The following is a 19,398-nucleotide window of genomic DNA, read 5'->3' as shown; positions in this document are numbered from 1 at the left end:
ATGTTAGGTGTGTTCATGTTCATGCCAAAATACTAAAGCTATTACCAACTTTGCAGGTGTTTGTACCATGGGAGTTAGGACTTCTGTGACTGTGGATTTCAAATGAAGACTTCCATTGGTGGCCATCTGTAGAAAGTGCCAGAGAAGGAATCTCTAGCATATGGTAAACATCCGATATTTTTTAGGTAGATATTGAACTATAAGTGTCGTTATTACTGATAATTTCTTTGAACCCCTTTACATGAAAGGAACCCCTGAAATTTCTTTGATGTATATTATATATGTTTAAATTATATTTTGTAAAAAATGAAAGATCCATTTTTGTGTCTGCAGATATATAGAAATCAAGGGCATTGGAGATGGGGAGGAAAAATTTGGAGTTTCTTGTGAATCAAGTATCTCCTCTCACTCCTTTCTCTCACTCCTTCTTCTTATCCAATAAAATCATGGAAACCAACCCTTCTCTGCCCAGATGTAGTCAATTTTCTAGTCCAAAAAATGGACTATATCTGAGCAGATTTATTCATGATAACTTGCTTTCTAGGTTAGTTAGTAGATTAATTTAGTTTTTATTATGTTTTCTACTTATCTACACCGTTTTGGTGGTTTTATCTACTCTTTTGAGGTTTATCTTCGCTTTAGTGACGATTTTGGGTTATTGGGTTGGGTTCTAAGATCAATAGTGATGCTCTCAAACGATGAAATCTCCATCTTTGTTGTCTTTGGCGACGAACTCTTCATCGGAATCTTCATCATCAATTTATCCGACGACGAAATCTTCATTGGTGGTCTTTTTGACGACGGAAGCTTCATCACTATTTACAATAGATTTGAACAAATCACTCCTACTTTGAGAGCATTTCTTTATAAAGAAGAAAAATAAATTAAATGGTTGGAATTTAATTCCAAGTAAAACCATCCTTCTTCTGATTCAATCGGATCTTATTCATATTTGTATTTGTCTTACTACGGTAATCCTTCTCTTTCTTTTGTTGGATTTCTCGGTATTATATTCTTACAGTATGTTCTTGTTACTTTGTATTTTCTTATTTTCGATCTTAAACTCATTGTAACCTTGAAATCTCATTAATTAAAAGATTCCTTGTTTATAATAAAAGAAAAAAAAAAATGAATCAAGTATTTAGAGTAGCGGCGGACAATGAGTAAATGTTTATCTCTTTCATGTCTGTTACTTTTTTTGGACTCATATTTGTACCGTCTGTGCTTTTTTAAAATCTTTATCCTTGCATTGGGGCCCATATGGAATGGGGCTATATAAGATAAGCATAAGAACAATGTAGAGCAGATTTCGGCGTTCCTGAAGGTAAATTTATATGTTTAGGTAAATTTATATGTTTAGGTCGACTTCCACTGATACGACGAATTCGTCCTTTTGGTTTATTGATTTTATAACAAAATGGCACTTGAAGATCTCTTCTTATCATTTACAAGTGGTGATAGCCTAGCTACCAAGGTGATTCAATGGATCATATCTGTTTTAATTACTGATTCTTTTGGTTTGCTCCAAAGTATTGCATGCATGATCTTACATTTTTATATAACCGATACCAGTAATTTGGGACTTATACCGTTTTCTATTCAATTGCATAGTGTTAATATCGAGTGTCTCTGATCACAGTTGGAAGATGCGGAATTTGATGATTAAATTGGAAGATGCGGAATTTGATGATTGTCGAATTTCATTTATGTATGGTTCCTTCAATACCATTAAACCCGCGCGTGTCTATAAACACTTAATAAATCAGTTCACAGTTTTCATAAAGTTTCCCAAATTCAGAAACGACATTTCATTTTATACATCTCTTCTTTATGCATGCTAAATTTTAACTGCCAGCAAACTCTCCTTTAGAGCAACGGCAGTGGTGCGATCAAAACCAAAGATCAAAGATCAAAAAAAGATCAAATTTTGGGTTTAGTCCGTGTTGTCACGTAACGGTCCCGATTAAAATTTGGTCGCGCGTAATTTAAATCTCCGCCCCAAAAAAATTTCATCGGGCGTATCTCAAATGTCCGCCCAATCAATCACCAGGCGTACTTTAAATTTACGCCTGTCAACAGGCGTACTTTAAGTTTACGCCTCATTTTTTTTTTTTTTTTTAATTTGAATTTTCATCGGGCGTAATTTAAATCTCCGCCCGTTAACGCGCGTACTTTAAATTTACGCCCAGCAACAAGCGTACTTTAAATTTACGCCCGACTATATTAGGATTTGGTATTTGGTCGCGACCAAATATGGTCTGGAATTTGATCTTTAGCTGGGATTTGATCTTTACTCCGTCCCACTGCGTCACGATCTCATCCCAAATTTTTGGTTATACTCGGTCACTGTGGATGCTCTTATGCCTGCCATCCAAATATATAATTTTCAACAGTTGGTCAAGTACCACGCGGTTCAATTAATTAACCTTCCTGTGGAATTCAGCTGAATCAACCACATAATTAAATTTATGAAGGTATTTGATATGATGATGAACAAGACTTTTACGTTTAAATTATTAATTTTCGATCAAAACGTAGCAAATCGGTCCGATAATTATAAGGTGTTGAAGGTCTATAAAGAACTTCAGAAGTAAGATGAAGTTGATGCCCATGCAGGGAATGAAGGTAAGAAGAGAAAGCTCAATAAAGTGATGATTTATGAGATATAGCAATAACAGTGTTGGTACACCAGGATGATTTTTTTTTAGATTTTGAATGTATATGCAAAACATATATTTGTGTTTTTTTTTCCTAAGTTCATAAATTTTAGGAGAAACTGGTCGGACGTGTGTTTAATTACTCAAGATTTGCTTTTATTTGTTATTGATCTTACTTTCTGTATGGGAGGAGGTTATGGTCCACCCCCCATGGGAGGTATGGGAACGCCTCCAATGCCAGCATACGGAATGCCCCCGATGGGTTACCAATGATCCAGGTTAAAGTAAGAAAATTGTATTGAACAGTGGTCATTGGTAAGCACCAGCAGATAGAACATCCGAGAAGTTTGTGCTGTCAGGTTGATGGGATGAATGATGTTTAATTCTAATATAATATTGGGGATGTGAAGAGAGTTTGAGAAATAAGATACAATGATCCATATTCTTTGGTTTTTCCTATCTGGCATATAGATGTTATTAGTTTGTAAAAGATATTCTTTTGGTAGCATAAAAAGGGGCATATGTATTTTCTTTTCTGACCACTATTGGAAGGCTGAGCTGACTGTTTACTTTATTATTTGAGACTATTATCATCTATGGATACCATGTTGTGTTGGAAAATTAGGTTAAACAAGTGGATGAAAAACAGAAATAGAAGAATGGTGTACCCCTGATTTTAAGGTTCTTTCGATTCTTTTAGACAATAATTCGATCTTTTCCAATTAACTTGGCGAGTACAACAGGTCTCTCGAATTATGCCTTCAGGATTCAATGAAGCCCTAACGCCGTAATCAAATTCAAGGAATTGTACTTTCTTGACCCGACCAAGAATACACTGTATAAGGTTCATATGATGCTATTAGAGAAGAAGAAAACAAATTGCTCTTTGATGATTTGAATGGAAGAAAAACCTTCGCTATTTAAAGCGGATTCATGCTTTCAACGGGCATCCATTAATGGTGTCTCTTTAGAGAAACCCTATGGGACAAGACGCGATTGTAGAAATTTCTGGAAAACGGAATAGGTTTTGAAATTCAAAACCAGAAAACAAAAAAAAAAGGTTAGGTGAAGTTTTTAAGATGCAAGTACTTTGGTGTTTTATCTACAGTCAGCTTTCAAGGAATTTCAGAAAGTGTGAACCTTTTATGTATGTGTTCAATTGTTGCAGACTTTTGAACTTTTCCATGTGTGAACCTGTTATTCCATGTGGGTATTTTATGCTGAACTTTTGTATGGACGATTTCATAGTCTCTCAGGCATCATCTAATTCAATGCATACTTTGATTTTTTGAGATCATTGACAAAAAATTCTGATTATTTTATATTATGACGATAAATTAATTTGTGCAACAGGAAAATCCTCAAATACATTGATTGAACATTTTAAGGCTATTATAGCCAGTAACTCCTGAAAAATAGCCAATAACTCCTGAAAAAGCAAGAAGATATTTTTGTGGCTTATGGGTGTGAAGTTGGAAAGGAGAAACAAGAGAATACTGGGAATACATCTCATCTCGGATACATATCTGTATTTTCTTTCAATGTGAATGGAATTGTAAATTTTGGTTTGGATTTTAGCTCAAATACATTTTTGTTGATACAAAAGCCATGCACCAGGAAAATCTGAGTACATTGACTGAACATGTTAAGCCATTAAAGCCAGCAACTCCTGAAGAAGCAAGAATAAACCTTTTGTGACTTATGGGTGTGATGTTGGAGAGGAGAAACCAGACAAGACGGGGATAAATCTTAGCTAGGATACAAGTGTATATATATGTAAACGGAGTTATAAATTTCAGTTTAAATTTTATTTCAAATGCATTTTGTATCCACAGGACCCAAGGGTATGCTGTTAGGAGTAATACCAACGCATGGTTTAGTTAGGGTTGGGTTTATGTGCATTTTCGTATTTTATATGTCAATCATTTATTGCTGGGGAAATGAAAAGCATGTCACTAGGATTTTCCTAAGAGAGTTTTGAACTCATAAGAGAGGAAAAAGAAATATTTTCATTTGGATATACAAGTACCTGTAGGAACGTTGCAATCAGTAGTGGTTCTAAAAAATCCACGATTGGAATCAGTGGATCCATAACTAGCGACGATAAACAACCAGAGACATAAAAATGCGACTGTGGAGAAAAGAAACGAGAGCCTTGGTTTAAGTTCAGGTTGGGTTTGTTTGCATCGTTGGATTACATATAGGATTTATGCAAAAAATAAATTATTTATTTATTGGGAGTGTAGCTGTTGTTGAGAGTGAGTAAGTAGAAATTAGTCTATCCATTTCATATTTATTGTTTCCTACTCCAGGGGTGACTGAGAGAAGGATGGTAGAGGATGTGTGGAATGATCATCATTCATTTTTCTCCCCTTTGGAGTATTTAATACCATTATATGGACATGGGTTTATGGATGTCGTATCTGTTTCATCTTTGAGTAGAGTTGAATATCAAAAATGGAATCTCGGACCTTCATGTAACACGTTCCCAAGTTGTGGAGTAATGGTCTGGCCTCATGGGAGAACTATCAAATCCGCTAATCCAACTAAGGTTAAATATTCCAGCAGTTGTTCAATGCGCAGTTGTTGATGGTGGTTTTTAGCTTAGGGTTAAAATCGTAAAACCTTATATCTAACATGAGGTCACTATGACCACTAGCACATTTATTGAATCATTCAACATGCCTACGTAAGAATTACCAGGGTACATTTTTTTTTATACACATGTTTCATGTTCCACGACAGAACCCTTAATATTGACCGACGTCATCTTCATACAAAACCTTAATTCTCACACCACACGTGTCAATGGCAAACCATGCCAGCCACGCCTCCGCGCCAAGGCATGCCAACCATGTCAGACGTGCCACCGTGCCAATAACAAACCATGCCAGCCACGTCTCCGCGCCAAGGCATGCCAACCATGTCAGTCGCGCCTCCGTGCTAATGGCAAACCATGACATCCACTTATCCGCGCCAAGGCATGCCAACCATGCCAGCCGCGCTACCGTGCCAATGGAAAACCATGCCAGCCACGTCTCCGCGCCAAGGCATGCCAACCATGCCAGCCGCTCCACCGTGCCAATGGCAAACCATGCCAGCCACGTCTCCGTCCCAAGGCATGCCAACCATGCCAGCCGCGCCACCGTGCCAATGACAAACTATGCCAGCCACGTCTCCGCGCCAAGGCATGCCAACCATGCCATCCGCGCCACCGTGCCAATGGCAAACCATGCCAGCCACGTCTTCGCGCCAAGGCATGCAAAACATGCCATCCGCGCCTCCGTGCCAATGAAAAACCATGCCAGCCACGTCTTCGCGCCAAGGCATGCCAACCATGCCAGCCACGTCTCCGCGCCAAGGCATGCCAACCATGCCAGCCGCGCCACCGTGCCAATGGAAAACTATGCGAGCCACGTCCTCGCACCATGGCATGCCAACCACGCCAGCCGCGCCACCGTGCCAATGGCAAACCATGCCAGCCACGTCTCCGCGCCAAGGCATGCCAACCATGCCAGCCGCGCCTCCGTGCCAATGGAAAATTATGCCATCCACGTCTCCGCGCCAAGGCATGCCAACCATGCCAGCCGCGCTACCGTGCCAATGAAAAACCATGCCAGCCATGTCTCCGCGCCAAGGCATGCCAATCATGCCAACCGCGCTACCGTGCCAATGACAAACCATTCCAGCCATGTCTCTGCTCCAAGGCATGCCAACCATGCCAGCCACGTCTCCGCGTCAAGGCATGCCAAACATGCCAGCCGCGCCTCCGTGCCAATGGCAAACCATGCAAGCCACGTCTCCGTGCCAAGGCATGCCAACCATTCCAGTCGCGCTAACGTGCCAATGGAAAACCATACAAGCCACGTCTCTGCGCCAAGGCATGCCAACCATTCCAGTCGCGCCTGCGTGCCAATGGAAAACCATACCATCCACGTCTCCGCGCCAAGGAATTCCAACCATGCGAGCTGCGCCTCCGTATCAATGGAAAACCATGCCAGCCACGTCTCCGCGCCAAGGCATTCCAACCATTCCAGCCGCGCCACCGAGCCAATGGCAAACCATGCCAGCCACGTCTCCGCGTCAAGGCATGCCAACCATGCCAGCCGCGCCATCGTGCCAATGGAAAACCATGCCAGCCACGTCTCCGTGCCAAGGCATGCCAACCATGCCAGCCACGCCACCGTGCCAATGGCAAACCATGCCAGCTACGTCTCCATGTCAAAGCCATGTCGGCCCTACTACATGCCTCTGGCTGCCAAAACGAAGGGTTAAAACAATCAACGGTCACCCTTCCATCTAAGATGCAAATCTTAGCCGTTCAAGGTCGCCGGCTTACGCGCGGTAACCTTTGGCCCAACGTCAAGCCCTAATTTTGGCCGCGCCAAAACTATGCCAAAACCCTAAGTTTTGGCCGCGCATAAACTATGCTAAAATCCTAGCTTGGCCACGCCTAAATCATGCCATGATCGGCCTTTCTTTCATGGCTGCCAAACGAAGAGTTGCAACAATCAACGGCCACCCTTCCATCTAAGATGCAAATCTTAGTCGTTCAAGGTCGCCAGCTAATGCGTGGTAACCTTTGGCCCAACATCAAGCCCTAATTTTGGTCGCGCCCAAACTATGCCAAAACCCTACTTTTTGGTCGCGCCAAAACTATGCCAAAATCCTGGCTTGGCCATGCCTAGATCATGCCATGACCGACCTTTCTTTCACGGCTGCCAAAACGAAGAGTTGCGACAATCAACGACCACCCTTCCATCTAAGATGCAAATCTTAGTCGTCCAAGGTCGCCAGCTAACGTGTGGTACTCTTTGGCCCAACGCCAAGCCCTAATTTTGGTCGCGCCCAAACTACACTAAAACCCTAGTTTTTGGCCGCGCCTAAACTATGCCAAAATCCTAGCTTGGACACGTGTAAACCATGCGAGCCGCACCACATGTGCCAACGGCATGCCGTGCAACCTTTCCGCGCCAAGGCATGCCAACCGTGCCACATGTGCCAATGCATGCCGTGTCAGCCACATCTTCACGCCAAGGCATGCCAGTCGCACAACATGTGCCAATGGCATGCCGTGCAACCTTTCTGCGCCAAGGCATGCCAACCGTGCCACATGTGCCAATGGCATGCCGTGTCAGCCGCATCTCCACGCCAAGGCATGCCAACCATGCCACATGTGCCAATGGCATGTCGTGCAACCTTTCCGCGCCAAGGCATGCCAACCATGTCGCATGTGCCAAGGGCATGCCGCGCCACATCTCCGAGCCCAAAGAAGACCAACCATGTCGGCGCTCCACATGTGCCAATGGCATGCCAGCCACATCTCCGTGCCAAGGCATGCCAACCATGCCAGCCGCACCGCTGTGCCAAAGCCATGCCAGCCTTTCTCCATGCCGTTGGCTGCCAAAACGATAGGTTGCAACTATCAACGGCCACCCTTCCATTTAAGATGCATATCCTAGCCGTCCAAGGTCACCAGCTAACGCTTGGCGACCTTTGGCCCAACGCCAAGCCCTAATTTTGGCCGCACCCGAACTATGCCAAAACCCTAGTTCTTGGCCGCGCCTAAACTATGCCAAAATCCAAGCTTGGCCACGCCTAACCATGTCAAAGTCATGTCGGCCATGCTTTCATGCCGCTGGCTACCAAACGAAGGGTTGAAATAATCAACGGCTACCTTTCCTCTCAATATGTAAATCTCGACCGTCGAGGGTCACCACCGAGCCGGCAAGTCTCTCAAGCTCAACTTTCCAAACAGCAACAACATGCTACATGTTTTCCACGAAAACACTCGAGACATCAACACCTGTCACAAACTGGGGGATGCTCATTAGGGTATTGGTTTGGCGGTTTACAGCGTGCGGGTACACTTCGCCCGTTATAAGACAATGTCATAAGAATGAGGCAGTTAGTAAATACAGGGAGTAATGGTGAAACGCTTTCCTTCATTATGGAACATCAATTCCAAGCGTTACCGGTTACCGCCTCCTCCCATTTACTCATCCGTTTTCATTTCTTACGAGATCAGAGTACGTTTCGCTTCGACTTGTATAAATAGGTCTTACACATTACCACCGAACAACAAGTTTTGGTCAGGAGCATACAACACTCAGAAATCACCTGTTAGCTTTCCCATCTGTTAGCTTACGCTTTATGATACAAGTCAAAACAACTACTCTTCCAGAATCAACTATTCTGGTCTCAAAACTCTCTTCGCTTCCCTCCCCAAAACCAACCCTTCTCCTTCACTTTGTGACCGAAGCAAGTATGGAACGGCCATTTCTTGGTTTAGGCCAGATTTGTACAGATTGATCTCTCGAATCTAGAGTACTCCCTTGCAGTACATTGTTTAGGGTTTAGACTTGTTTCTCACCCACAACACACGAAATTACCGAAACCAGCAGAAACTGTTTTCACCCTCAAACAATTGGCGACCACAGTGGGAGATTAATCTCTCGGTTAAAATATCGATTTCCAACTCCCAATCTCATACTTCAACCCAGACATCAAGGTGGTAGAAGCAAACGATCCGCTCAGGGATCGGCGACTCAGTTACCAGCCATGACACGACAAGAGGTGACTGGGGACTTCCAAGATGGTAGAAGAAAACGATTCGCCCAGGGATCGACGACTCGGTCATCAGGTGACTCAGGGACGACTGGGGACTTTCTACAATCACGGCGGTGCTTCACACAAAACTTGGACTTACACCCGAAAGATTCATTTTTCGTCAAGAGATCCGAAAAACCCGAGTAAGTCTTGCCTAGAAAAAAATACATGGATTACTACTTAAAGTTTTCACGGGAATGATAAAACCGATAGCCATGTTATGTCTCATCTCATGCTCTCTACCGACATGCAACGCTCACGGTTCTATGGTTTTCCTGGGATGTTTGCGTCACTTGTAATCGTAACCAAGGCAACATTATTCTAAAAAAATTCGTTCAAAAATAGTAATCCAAAACCCTCATAGATAACAGTTATCTATCAATTCAAACCAAAACCATAAATCAGGCGTTTCATCTGCCTTACAAAAAAAAAAACCTAAATAAAGAAGTTCAGAAGACAGGAGTACATTTACGGAAAACTATCCAATAACGTCTTGCTCTTCTTGGAGAAAGCCTCCCTCGCGCTTTTGAGAGCCGCCTTTTTCAAATTCAGCTTCTTGGACAACCTTTCGATTTCCGCCTCCTGCCGTGTGATTTCATCCGCAAAAGGGCCTTCGACCGCTATGGCTTTCAACATTTCAATCTCAGCAAAGCCTTCGACAAACCAGGAGATGTTGAACTCATGGTCTACGCACATATCACGATGAAACTTCCAACTTGTAATCACGTCCTCAGAAACGGTGCGGCCATTCACTTTGCACATATCATCAATCGAAGATAAAGCTTCCTCCACACGTTTGGCTAGCGCAAACTGACTAGTGACCTTTTTGGTTGTGGAAATGTGTTTGTACCTTTCCCATATCTTGGCATATAGCGTTTCATATTTGGCTGGCACGCTGAAGCCCCCGATCAACACATGATCCGGATAAGGAACCAAGTATGGAGGAGCAAAAGTGGCGCCAGCAACTGAACCAGTGACCAGCAAGGAATTCCGAACTACAATTGTGCCTGCAGACACGGGAATGCTCTCTTTTATTTGAGTCGCAACAACATTTTCAGCTTGATCAACCTCCGTTTCCAGATTTCCAGATGTAGCTTCCGCGGTTAGAAGTAGAACTGTATCTCCACGAGCCTCCACTTCAGGGCCATCTCCAGAAACTGATCCTTCTTGTAATGTCACGAGTTAGACACTTTCAAAAAAAAAGGGGGAAGAGGAAGAAATAAAGATGCGCAGAAGACTCACTGATCCGCTTTCAGAAGAAGACTCAACACTGCTGCCGGAAGAGCTATTCTCGTCATCAAGAGATTCAGATTCAGAGCTTTCCTCCTTTTCAGACTCCCCTTCACCGTGGTAAGGTTCAGCACTGCCACACCCTGCCTCAAGAAGTGCCTCCTTTTGACGACGTGCAAGTTCAGCATTGCCACCCTCCGCCTCAAGAGGTGCCGCTTTCTGACGATGCGCAGGTTCGGTAAAGGCGTTCACACTGTTGAGACCCTGAACAAAGCGCCAAGATGGAAATTCAGAAATGCAATGAAGATTTACACAATCCAGCTAAGACGGGGAGAAGATGACGCATACCCAGATATTGGAAGAGCTGAAAGTCACGAGAGCCTCCGAATCTGCCGGACCTGACCGAAATCCACCTGCACGATTCTTTGACCTTCATTCCTTCGCTTGGGGAATGTCCGCATCCCGACTAGGGAACTTTCGCTTAGTTGAAGAAGGATCCCTCAACAACGGGTGCTTTTCCAAACCTCAGGGGAGGGTTTACCGCGGGTATTCTCCACTGTATTATTCACGAAACCTTGGATAGCAAGGAACTCATCCTGCCAGAACGCATTATACTTGGAATTCGTCGACGGGTTTATTTCTAAGGGCAAGAAGGGGAGACTCTTACCCGACGCAAGGGCGCTGGCGTCGAAAACGGCAGGCAACGGATTCTCTGAAGCAACCGGCTGACGAGCAAAAGGAACTCCTTTGTCAAATCCCATATGTCGAGCTGCTCGATCAATATTGTAGGAGACTACTTGGAACGATTCTCGAAAGAAAGACGGTATACAACCAGGCACGCAACTTCGCATGAATACAACTTCTCCAGCACTCATATTTCTTTCGTCAGAGAGCAAAGACATGTTCGGATAAGAAGCAAAAGTGTTAACCTGAACTACGGATGCGCACACCGGGCCCCACGGGAGAAAGTTGACCGCGCACGAATTATCAAGAAAATCAACCAAGTTTGAACCGGCTCTTGGACGCCTATTTGACCAACGAAGTATCCTCAAACCGCCGCAAGCCTCGGGAAGTGAAGCCAACGGTTTAGGAGCCTATCTCTCGAAATGCTCCCATAACCATGCCTGGAGGAAAGAGGCATGGACATACGAGTCCACTTTCATGTAGCCATTTGAAGCGCGAATGTCTGCAACCAGATGATCCAAGTGTGTGTACAGAGAACCAAGAAACAAGCCGCCAATGGGGAGAGAGACGCCTTTCGCTAATTTTACGGCAAGCTTGATAAGTTCTGGTCTTATCTCCTTCCTACCAGAGCTATCATCGAAAATATCTCTGGATAACAAAAAAGGCAAGAATGCCGCGACATGAAGTGTACTATTCTTGTGATCTGGTTCCAACTCATAGGGAAACCATTGAGACACCCACCAACTGTAGCAACACCTTGTCTCATTTTTTTTTTCCGAACGAACCCTTTCGACTTCGCAACCAGAGCGGTGTGTGTCTCTTCTTCATCTTCTGATAACTTGATATCGAGGTTTCCTGTTATGGGAAGATTCAGCAAAACGGCCACACTTTCTAAGGAGATAGTCATTTCACCCCACCTACATACGGCCGTGTAACTACCTGGACACCACCTGGAGATGAAAGAAACCAGACCCGGGATATCTTTCCTAACTTGAAGCGTCGCAGAGGCCGCGACAGCATCAATGATTTGCCCCCCGATCAAGCTAGCTCTTACGCAGTCTTGGCTTATCATGAATCGCATCCATTTTTCGAAAGAACGCAATGGACTCACACTGATTTTAAAGTCAATAGGGGAAGTAGTGTAATCTCCTCTGTGGAGACAGAACTGTATTACACCCTCTGTTCGAACCGATCGGGTCCTGCTTCGGTCAGAAGAATCGACACATACTTGGGATGATTTCTCCTAGCTGTGGCAGAAGACATCGTGAAGGATTCATCATCCGTGTTTTGTTTGGAGTTTCCAACGTCTTTTGGTACATCAAAACTTTTCTCAGGTGACATCCTAACGAAAGTTTCCTACGGTTTCGCTATCGAGGTAACTACACTGGAAACAAAACAAAGGGAAGTTACTACAAGGTGCATGAAAGCTATTTTGTCAGCAATGGAGAATCCATTTTAGACGCGAACCAACTTGATTTGGTTGCAAAGTCATAACATGCATAACCGAAGAAATGGAGACTACCAAACCCTACGAAGCCACGAAAAGCCTACTTCGCGTAATAATTAAGGTGACCAACATTACTATGGTATTCACGCCAAAATATTTATGCAAATTCATGGAAAGTATATCTACGGCTAGGGTTCATACCAATACAGAAGAAAAATATTTCTACAAGTTCATGAAAGGTACACCTATGGCTAGGGTTTGCACCAACACAAGAAACACAAGAAAAACAAATTGAAGAGGAAACGCTGGAAGACATACCTGGGATACACTTGCTCACTTTATTGCTACCGCGCGGCCAGGACGTTAGAACAAAGGTGTGAAATAAAAAGGAGAGGCCGACCCCTTTTATAGGCGTGACACTTTGGAGTTTGAATAAGGAAAGGACTTCCTATTTGAGTTAAGTAAGGAAAAGAGGCAATCGGGCCCGCGAAGAAAAGCCACCACCACGCAAATAGTCCGCGCCATGCCTTGCCTCACCGTGCCAACAACCCCCGCCATGCCAAGCCAACACCATGCCGAACAATCCGCACCATGCCAAGTCCGCGCCAATGCCCACGCCACACCGAGCCCAAGCCAACGCCCACGCTAAGTCTACGCTAACGCCCCCATTCCAAGCCAATACTACGCTGGAGGCTCCATTCCAAGCCAATACTACGCTGGCGGCTCCATTCCAAACCAATACTACGCTGACGACTCCTATTCCGAACCGAGCAACACCAACAACTCGCTAATCCAGCACCTCAACATTCCCTACCCCATCACAGATGACGTGGGACCAAGCCAAGTCGACAGTCTACATCTCACCACTTCACGGTCTAGCCAACAACACCACGAGTAGAATTTACACAAGGCCGCCAACATAAGAATCACGAATTCCCCTTACCTCTCGAAAAAGGTTAGCTGGGTCTTCTTGACCATCTTTTCTTGACTTGCCATTTCGATTTTGTCCTTGCCTATCACCATCTTATGCTTACCTCGCAACAATGCTCATGTTCCTATCTAAGTAGGGGACTTAATGTTGATGGTGGTTTTTAGCTTAGGGTTAAAATCGTAAAACCTTAAATCTGACATGGCGTCACTACGGCCACTAGCGCATTTATTGAATCATTCAACATGCCTACGTAAGAATTACCAGGGTACCTTTTTTTTAGATACATGTGTCATGTTCCACGACAGAACCCTTAGTATTGACCGACATCATCTTCATACCAAACCCTAATTCTCACACTACACGTGCCAATGAAAAACCATGCCAGCCACGTCTCCGGGCCAAGGCATGCCAACCATGCCAGCCGCGCCTCCGTGCCAATGGAAAACCATGCCAGCCACGTCTCCGCGCCAAGGCATGCCAACCATGCCAGCCGCGCCACCGTGCCAATGGCAAACCATGCCAGCCACGTCTCCGCGCCACCGTGCCAGTCGCAAACCATGCTAGCCACTTCTCCGCGCCAAGGCATGCCAACCATGCCAGCCGCGCCTCCGTGCCAGTGGCAAACCATGCCATCCACGTCTCCACGCCAAGGCATGCCAACCATGCCAGCCGCGCTACCGTGTCAATGGCAAACCATGCCAGCCACGTCTCCGCGCCAAGGCATGCCAACCATGCCAATGGCAAACCATGCCAGTCACGTCTCCGCGCCAAGGCATGCCAACCATGCCATCCGCGCCACCGTGCCAATGGCAAACCATGCCATCCACGTCTTCGTGCCAATGCATGCCAACCATGCCAGCCGCGCCACCCTGCCAATGGCATGCAAACCATGCCAGCCACGTCTCCGCGCCAAGGCATGCCAACCATGCCAGCGGCGCCTCCGTGCCAATGGCAAACCATGTCAGCCACGTCTCCGCGTCAAGACATGCAAACCATGCCAGCCACGTCTCCGTGCCAAGGCAAGCCAGCCGCGCCACCGTGCCAATGGCAAACCATGCCAGCCACGTTTCCGCGACAAGGCATTCCAACTATGCCAGCCGCTTATACGGTCTGTCACAAATATGGAATTGCCTCCTCAAAAACGTTCCCATTTTCTCCCGTTCCCCTCTCGCCATCTTTGTCTTATGCGCAGCACATTACCAAACTACCCATACTTATTTGTGTTTCCCAACAATGCCCTTACAAGTTATCAATCCTCCCTTCTACCAACCACGTGATGCGGTAATTGAATAAACCGTGAAGGGTAATTTAGTATCCAGGCCACCCAATGCAGTAATTGAATAAACCGTGAAGGGTAATTTAGTATCCAGCCCACCCACTAAGACCTTGTTTGTTTGCAGCTGACTCGGCGTCTGAATCTGAGTCAACCCCTGACTCGGACCGAGTCAGCAGTCAGACCGTTTGTTTTCCATTTTGAGTCAGATCTGACTCGACCTCTGATTCGGACATAACCCCTGACTCGGACTCATTTAAGTCAGGTAACAAAATACCCCTGACTCATGAGACCAAACCACTGACTCACTTATTTCCGAGTCAGATGAGTCAGATCTGACTCAAAACAAACATATCGACTCAGATCCAGATGAGTCAGGTGATCTCACTCAGATCCAGATGATTCAGATCCGGACGACTCAGATGAGTCAGGAATAAACAAACATGGTGTAAGTCATTGTAATGGTCAAATCCCGTAATGCCGTAATGCACCCCCCAAATGTAACCGTTTAGAGCTCCCATTAACACTAGTCGGACCTATAGGCGTGCAATAACGAACCAAACAAAAATCCTACGTGTCATTCAATGATTGGTGAATTTCAAGTCGTCGGGATTCAGAAAAAAGGTTGTAGAGAGAGAAAGATCATATGAGAGTGAGAGTCATTTCTTATCACACTCCTTTTACTTTCTTTCTCTCTCTCTCTCTCTCTCTCAAGTGTGTTTTTCTTCTCTAGTTTTTTCAAATTTTATATGGATTTCTTGTATAGTTTTCATTAATTTAAGATTCTGGGGTTGCATGCAATTTAAAGCTCTGCCTAAAGAATTTTGGTTTGAATTTTTTGATAAAGAATTGAAGAAATGCTTGAAACAGTTGAGAGCAGTAGTTGTGTTAATGGAGGTGTAGGAGTAGGAGTAGGAGGAGGATATTCTTCTTCACAACAAATTATTCATCATCATCAACAACAGAGCTGTGGAGACAGTAGCGAAGAAGAATTATCTGTACTTCCTAGACATACTAAAGTTATTGTGACTGGTAATAATAGAACGAAATCTGTTCTTGTTGGTCTTCAAGGTGTTGTTAAGAAAGCTGTTGGTCTTGGTGGATGGCATTGGCTGGTAATTTTTATTGTTTCTTTTTTCACTAAATTTCCCTGCTTTTGTTTGCAATCAATTATCTTTTTCTGGGTTTTAACTGTTTATTTTGGATTTGTAGATACTGTTTTGTTTTGATTTGATGGGGTTTTAACAATGTAATCAATTTGGCATTTGCTTGAGTTAGAAAATTGGGATCTTAGTGGTTTCTTCAGTAAGAAAGTTTTGGATCAAGTAGTTCATTATTATTGTCCCCTTTTTTTATATGTGAATTTGTCTGTATATGCATGTTGGTTTTATCCACTCAAGATTGGGTATGATCATGTTAAATATGGGTATACATTGCTAGAAATTTGATAGATTTTCCATGAAAATTTAGGGTTTTATATATAAGATTTGAGTGGATGTCGTTATTTATATATATTAATATCGTGTAGAATTTAGTCATGACAGTTCTTTATATCCAAAAATTTCACATATTTCACATCACCTGTTAAGAATATTACCATTTTACAGTGTAGTCTTTGCTGATTTGGTGGGTTCTTGTTAGAGTCAGATCGATTATAGCTTTCGGTAATGGTTTGTGGGTTGATCTAGTTTGATTGATTGGGGTTCACTTTTCACTATCTAAATGGATTATGATGGGAAATGATCTAAAAGATTTAGGGGTGGATTTTGTTTAGGTTGTAGGACGGGTTTTCTCTGGATTTGTCTACTTCTTCATGAATTACATTTGTGATTAAATAGGGTTGCCTATGGATTTGTGATAGTTCAGACTTCAGAGTCTTGTATATATCCTGATCCCTTTTTCTGATACTTGCTTTTGATTTTCCTGGATTCTAATTTAATAGCAGCATTTAGTTACTGTGGTTTTATCTCAGCTTTCTTTTGTTCTCTGATTAGTTCTTCAATTATTTATGTTTTGTGAAATTGTAGGTTCTTACTAACGGTATTGAAGTGAAGCTACAGAGGAATGCCCTTAGTGTGATTGAACCACCTACAGGTCTTGAGGAAGATGATGATTTAGAATGCGAGAACACACAATGGAATGTTTCAGATAATATGGGTTAGTTATTTTAATTCGTTCAAATTATTGTTTCCATCACGACTACGCTACTTGCATCCACTTTTTGATGCTTGATGAGAAAGAGGGTTGATACCTTAGAATGGCATGTCCATCTTATAGGTTATAGTTCAACAATACTAGCTTAGGGTTTTTGAGTACTCGGGTTTCAATATCTGCTCTTATTCCTACTTTTATAAGTTCATTCAGTAATTTAATCACTTTGGATAAAAAACTGAGTAGTAGATGATAATCATTGTAATTATTTCCTTGGACTACCATGTGATACATCTGACGGAGCATGTTTACTAAGAACCAGTTGCTTTTGTTCCACATTTTTTTATTTGATGAAGGTTCCAAGTTTATCTTATACAGTACTTAATTCTTATTTTCTTTATAGTATCACAAGTTCTTTTGGTACTTTTCTTCCTTGGTATGTTCCAATGGGTTTTGTGTAAATTTCTAGCTTCTGATGACAACCACAAGACTCATAGACAAAGGCATCGGTCTCATAAATTGGGTGGCTCGTCTCACAAGACCATTAACCGTTCTCTTTCATATGATACACAATTTAAAAGCTCTTTTGCACCTGCTCGACATTCCACGGTATTTCTCATACTCTGAAGTTTTATGTTTTATTATTGTTGTTATATACCTTTTTAAGCATTCTGGATTGTTTTAAATGTAATATCGCCTCTTTTATCTATGTTAAGCTTTTTGTTACTATTTGGTGCAGAAGGTTGACCTAAGCAAACTAGAAATGAAAGCACTTTGGAGATATTGGCGTCACTTCAATCTTGTAAGTTACTGATGAATGAACCTTCTCTTTGTTTGTTTGTCAAATTGGTTGTTTTACAATGTCTAACATCGTTCATTTGGTGGTTTCAGATGGATGTCATCTCCAACCCAACCAAAGAGGAGCTATTTGATGTCGTTCAGCGGCATTTCATGTCACAGGTACCTAAAAGAATCCTTCTCTTGAATTATTGTATACAATTTGCTTCTTATTTTGGATTCTTATATGTCCATGCATGAGGTGGGATATTGCCTATGTTTAGAAATTTGTGATTCCAATACCTGTGATGACATGCCTAGATTTTTTTTTTCTTTGTAAGAGGACTTCTTGTTATGTCTATTTTCGATTTTCATAGAAAGAGTAAATGTAACTTTTGCCACCCATTACATATGTTGATTGACTGTTCTTGACTCTATGTGCAACACATTTTTCTTGTTGGAAGCAGCAATTGGATGAGTTGCAAGTTATCGCAGGGTTTGTGCAGGCTGCGAAGAGATTGAGGAACGTTTATAACTAACTTCATCAACTTTGTGGAACAAAAAGCCTTTGTGAAATTGGTTTGTTAATACTAACAACAACAACAGCAGCAGCAGCAGCAACAGATACTCGCACTCACTCACTCACGTTCGTTCTTTTGTCTACTAACGGGGGCCTGTGTTTATCTTTAGTATTGTAAATATACGTATCCTTTTGGATTGTTTAGAAAGGGTTATATATAGGGGTGGTGGTCAGAACTCACTATTAGAGTAGCAATATTAGTGGTAGTGGCCGTTAGTGGTTTGTAGATATGGGAAGAAAGAAGCCCCTAATAAGTGACTTGAAATGTTTGCGTCAAAATTTGCATTTTGTGACTCTGGTTTTGGGTTGGTAGAACCAGTGGATACGACATAATTAAGCTCTAATATAAATTCAGTTTCTTCTTCGAGTATCTTGACAAGACTAGTTTTCTTTTCGATGTTTTTATAGGTCTCTGATATCGTATTAAACTTGTGTGGAATATTATCTTATAAATACTGTATATTATTAAGTGATGAAATGTGATTGGGTCTAACACTTCACATGTTACCTCGGGGGTAAAGCCATTAATGAAGGAACGAAGGAAATAGTTTATTTCCTGCAAGAGAAGAAGAAATGTATGTTGAGCATTTACTCGGTCATGGTGGACCACTGCAAGGAATAGATAGATGGAGAAGGGCCCTCAGAAGATAGCTGCAAGCTGTTGTCCTGTGACCAAAATATCATCCCATATTCCCATTAGTTTTCAAAGAAACTACAGGAGGGAGCGTATGATATGATGGGGTTTGTTGGTCCCATAGTCTTTATACAGCCTCTGCCGGTAGTTCTCATTTAATTCACTTAACTCGCGAGTCCTGACTTAATTAATGAGAGCAACTGGGTGATTCATCATCCATCGAGGCAAGCATGATTAGACTGGGTCTTATGGGCATGCCCAAGAGATTCCCGGACCAAAAAAGCGTGGCCTAAAGGGGTGATTCCCGCAAGTGTTATCTAATGTGCGGGAATCCCAGCAGGAAGAGTCCGGAGACGGCTAATGGTTAGCCGTTCTCAAAAAGCAGATAACAGTTAGCCATTAACCGTTCTTGTGGAAAATAACGG

At 43.1% G+C, this 19,398-nt stretch overlaps 1 protein-coding gene across 2 annotated transcripts; it reads left to right on the top strand.

The window, feature by feature from the left end:
* Positions 1-15,555: 15,555 nt before the first annotated feature.
* On the top strand, positions 15,556-18,701 carry LOC113330673. Of its 2 annotated transcripts, none has more exons than XM_026577500.1 (6): positions 15,556-15,946; positions 16,859-16,988; positions 17,452-17,591; positions 17,725-17,784; positions 17,874-17,942; positions 18,227-18,701. In XM_026577500.1, the coding sequence occupies exons 1-6, from the start codon at positions 15,689-15,691 to the stop codon at positions 18,296-18,298; spliced, it is 729 nt and encodes a 242-aa protein (XP_026433285.1). In that variant the 5' UTR covers positions 15,556-15,688; the 3' UTR covers positions 18,299-18,701. The 2 variants fall into 2 exon arrangements, with proteins under 2 accessions (XP_026433285.1, XP_026433284.1); XM_026577499.1 differs by having other exon boundaries at positions 17,722-17,784.
* The last annotated feature ends 697 nt before the right edge of the window (positions 18,702-19,398 follow it).

This window comes from Papaver somniferum, unplaced genomic scaffold (assembly GCF_003573695.1).
Source record: "Papaver somniferum cultivar HN1 unplaced genomic scaffold, ASM357369v1 unplaced-scaffold_118, whole genome shotgun sequence".
NCBI classification, from domain to species: domain Eukaryota; kingdom Viridiplantae; phylum Streptophyta; class Magnoliopsida; order Ranunculales; family Papaveraceae; genus Papaver; species Papaver somniferum.
Note: the sequence above shows the minus strand (reverse complement) of the source record. Positions and strands in the feature narration are given on the sequence as shown.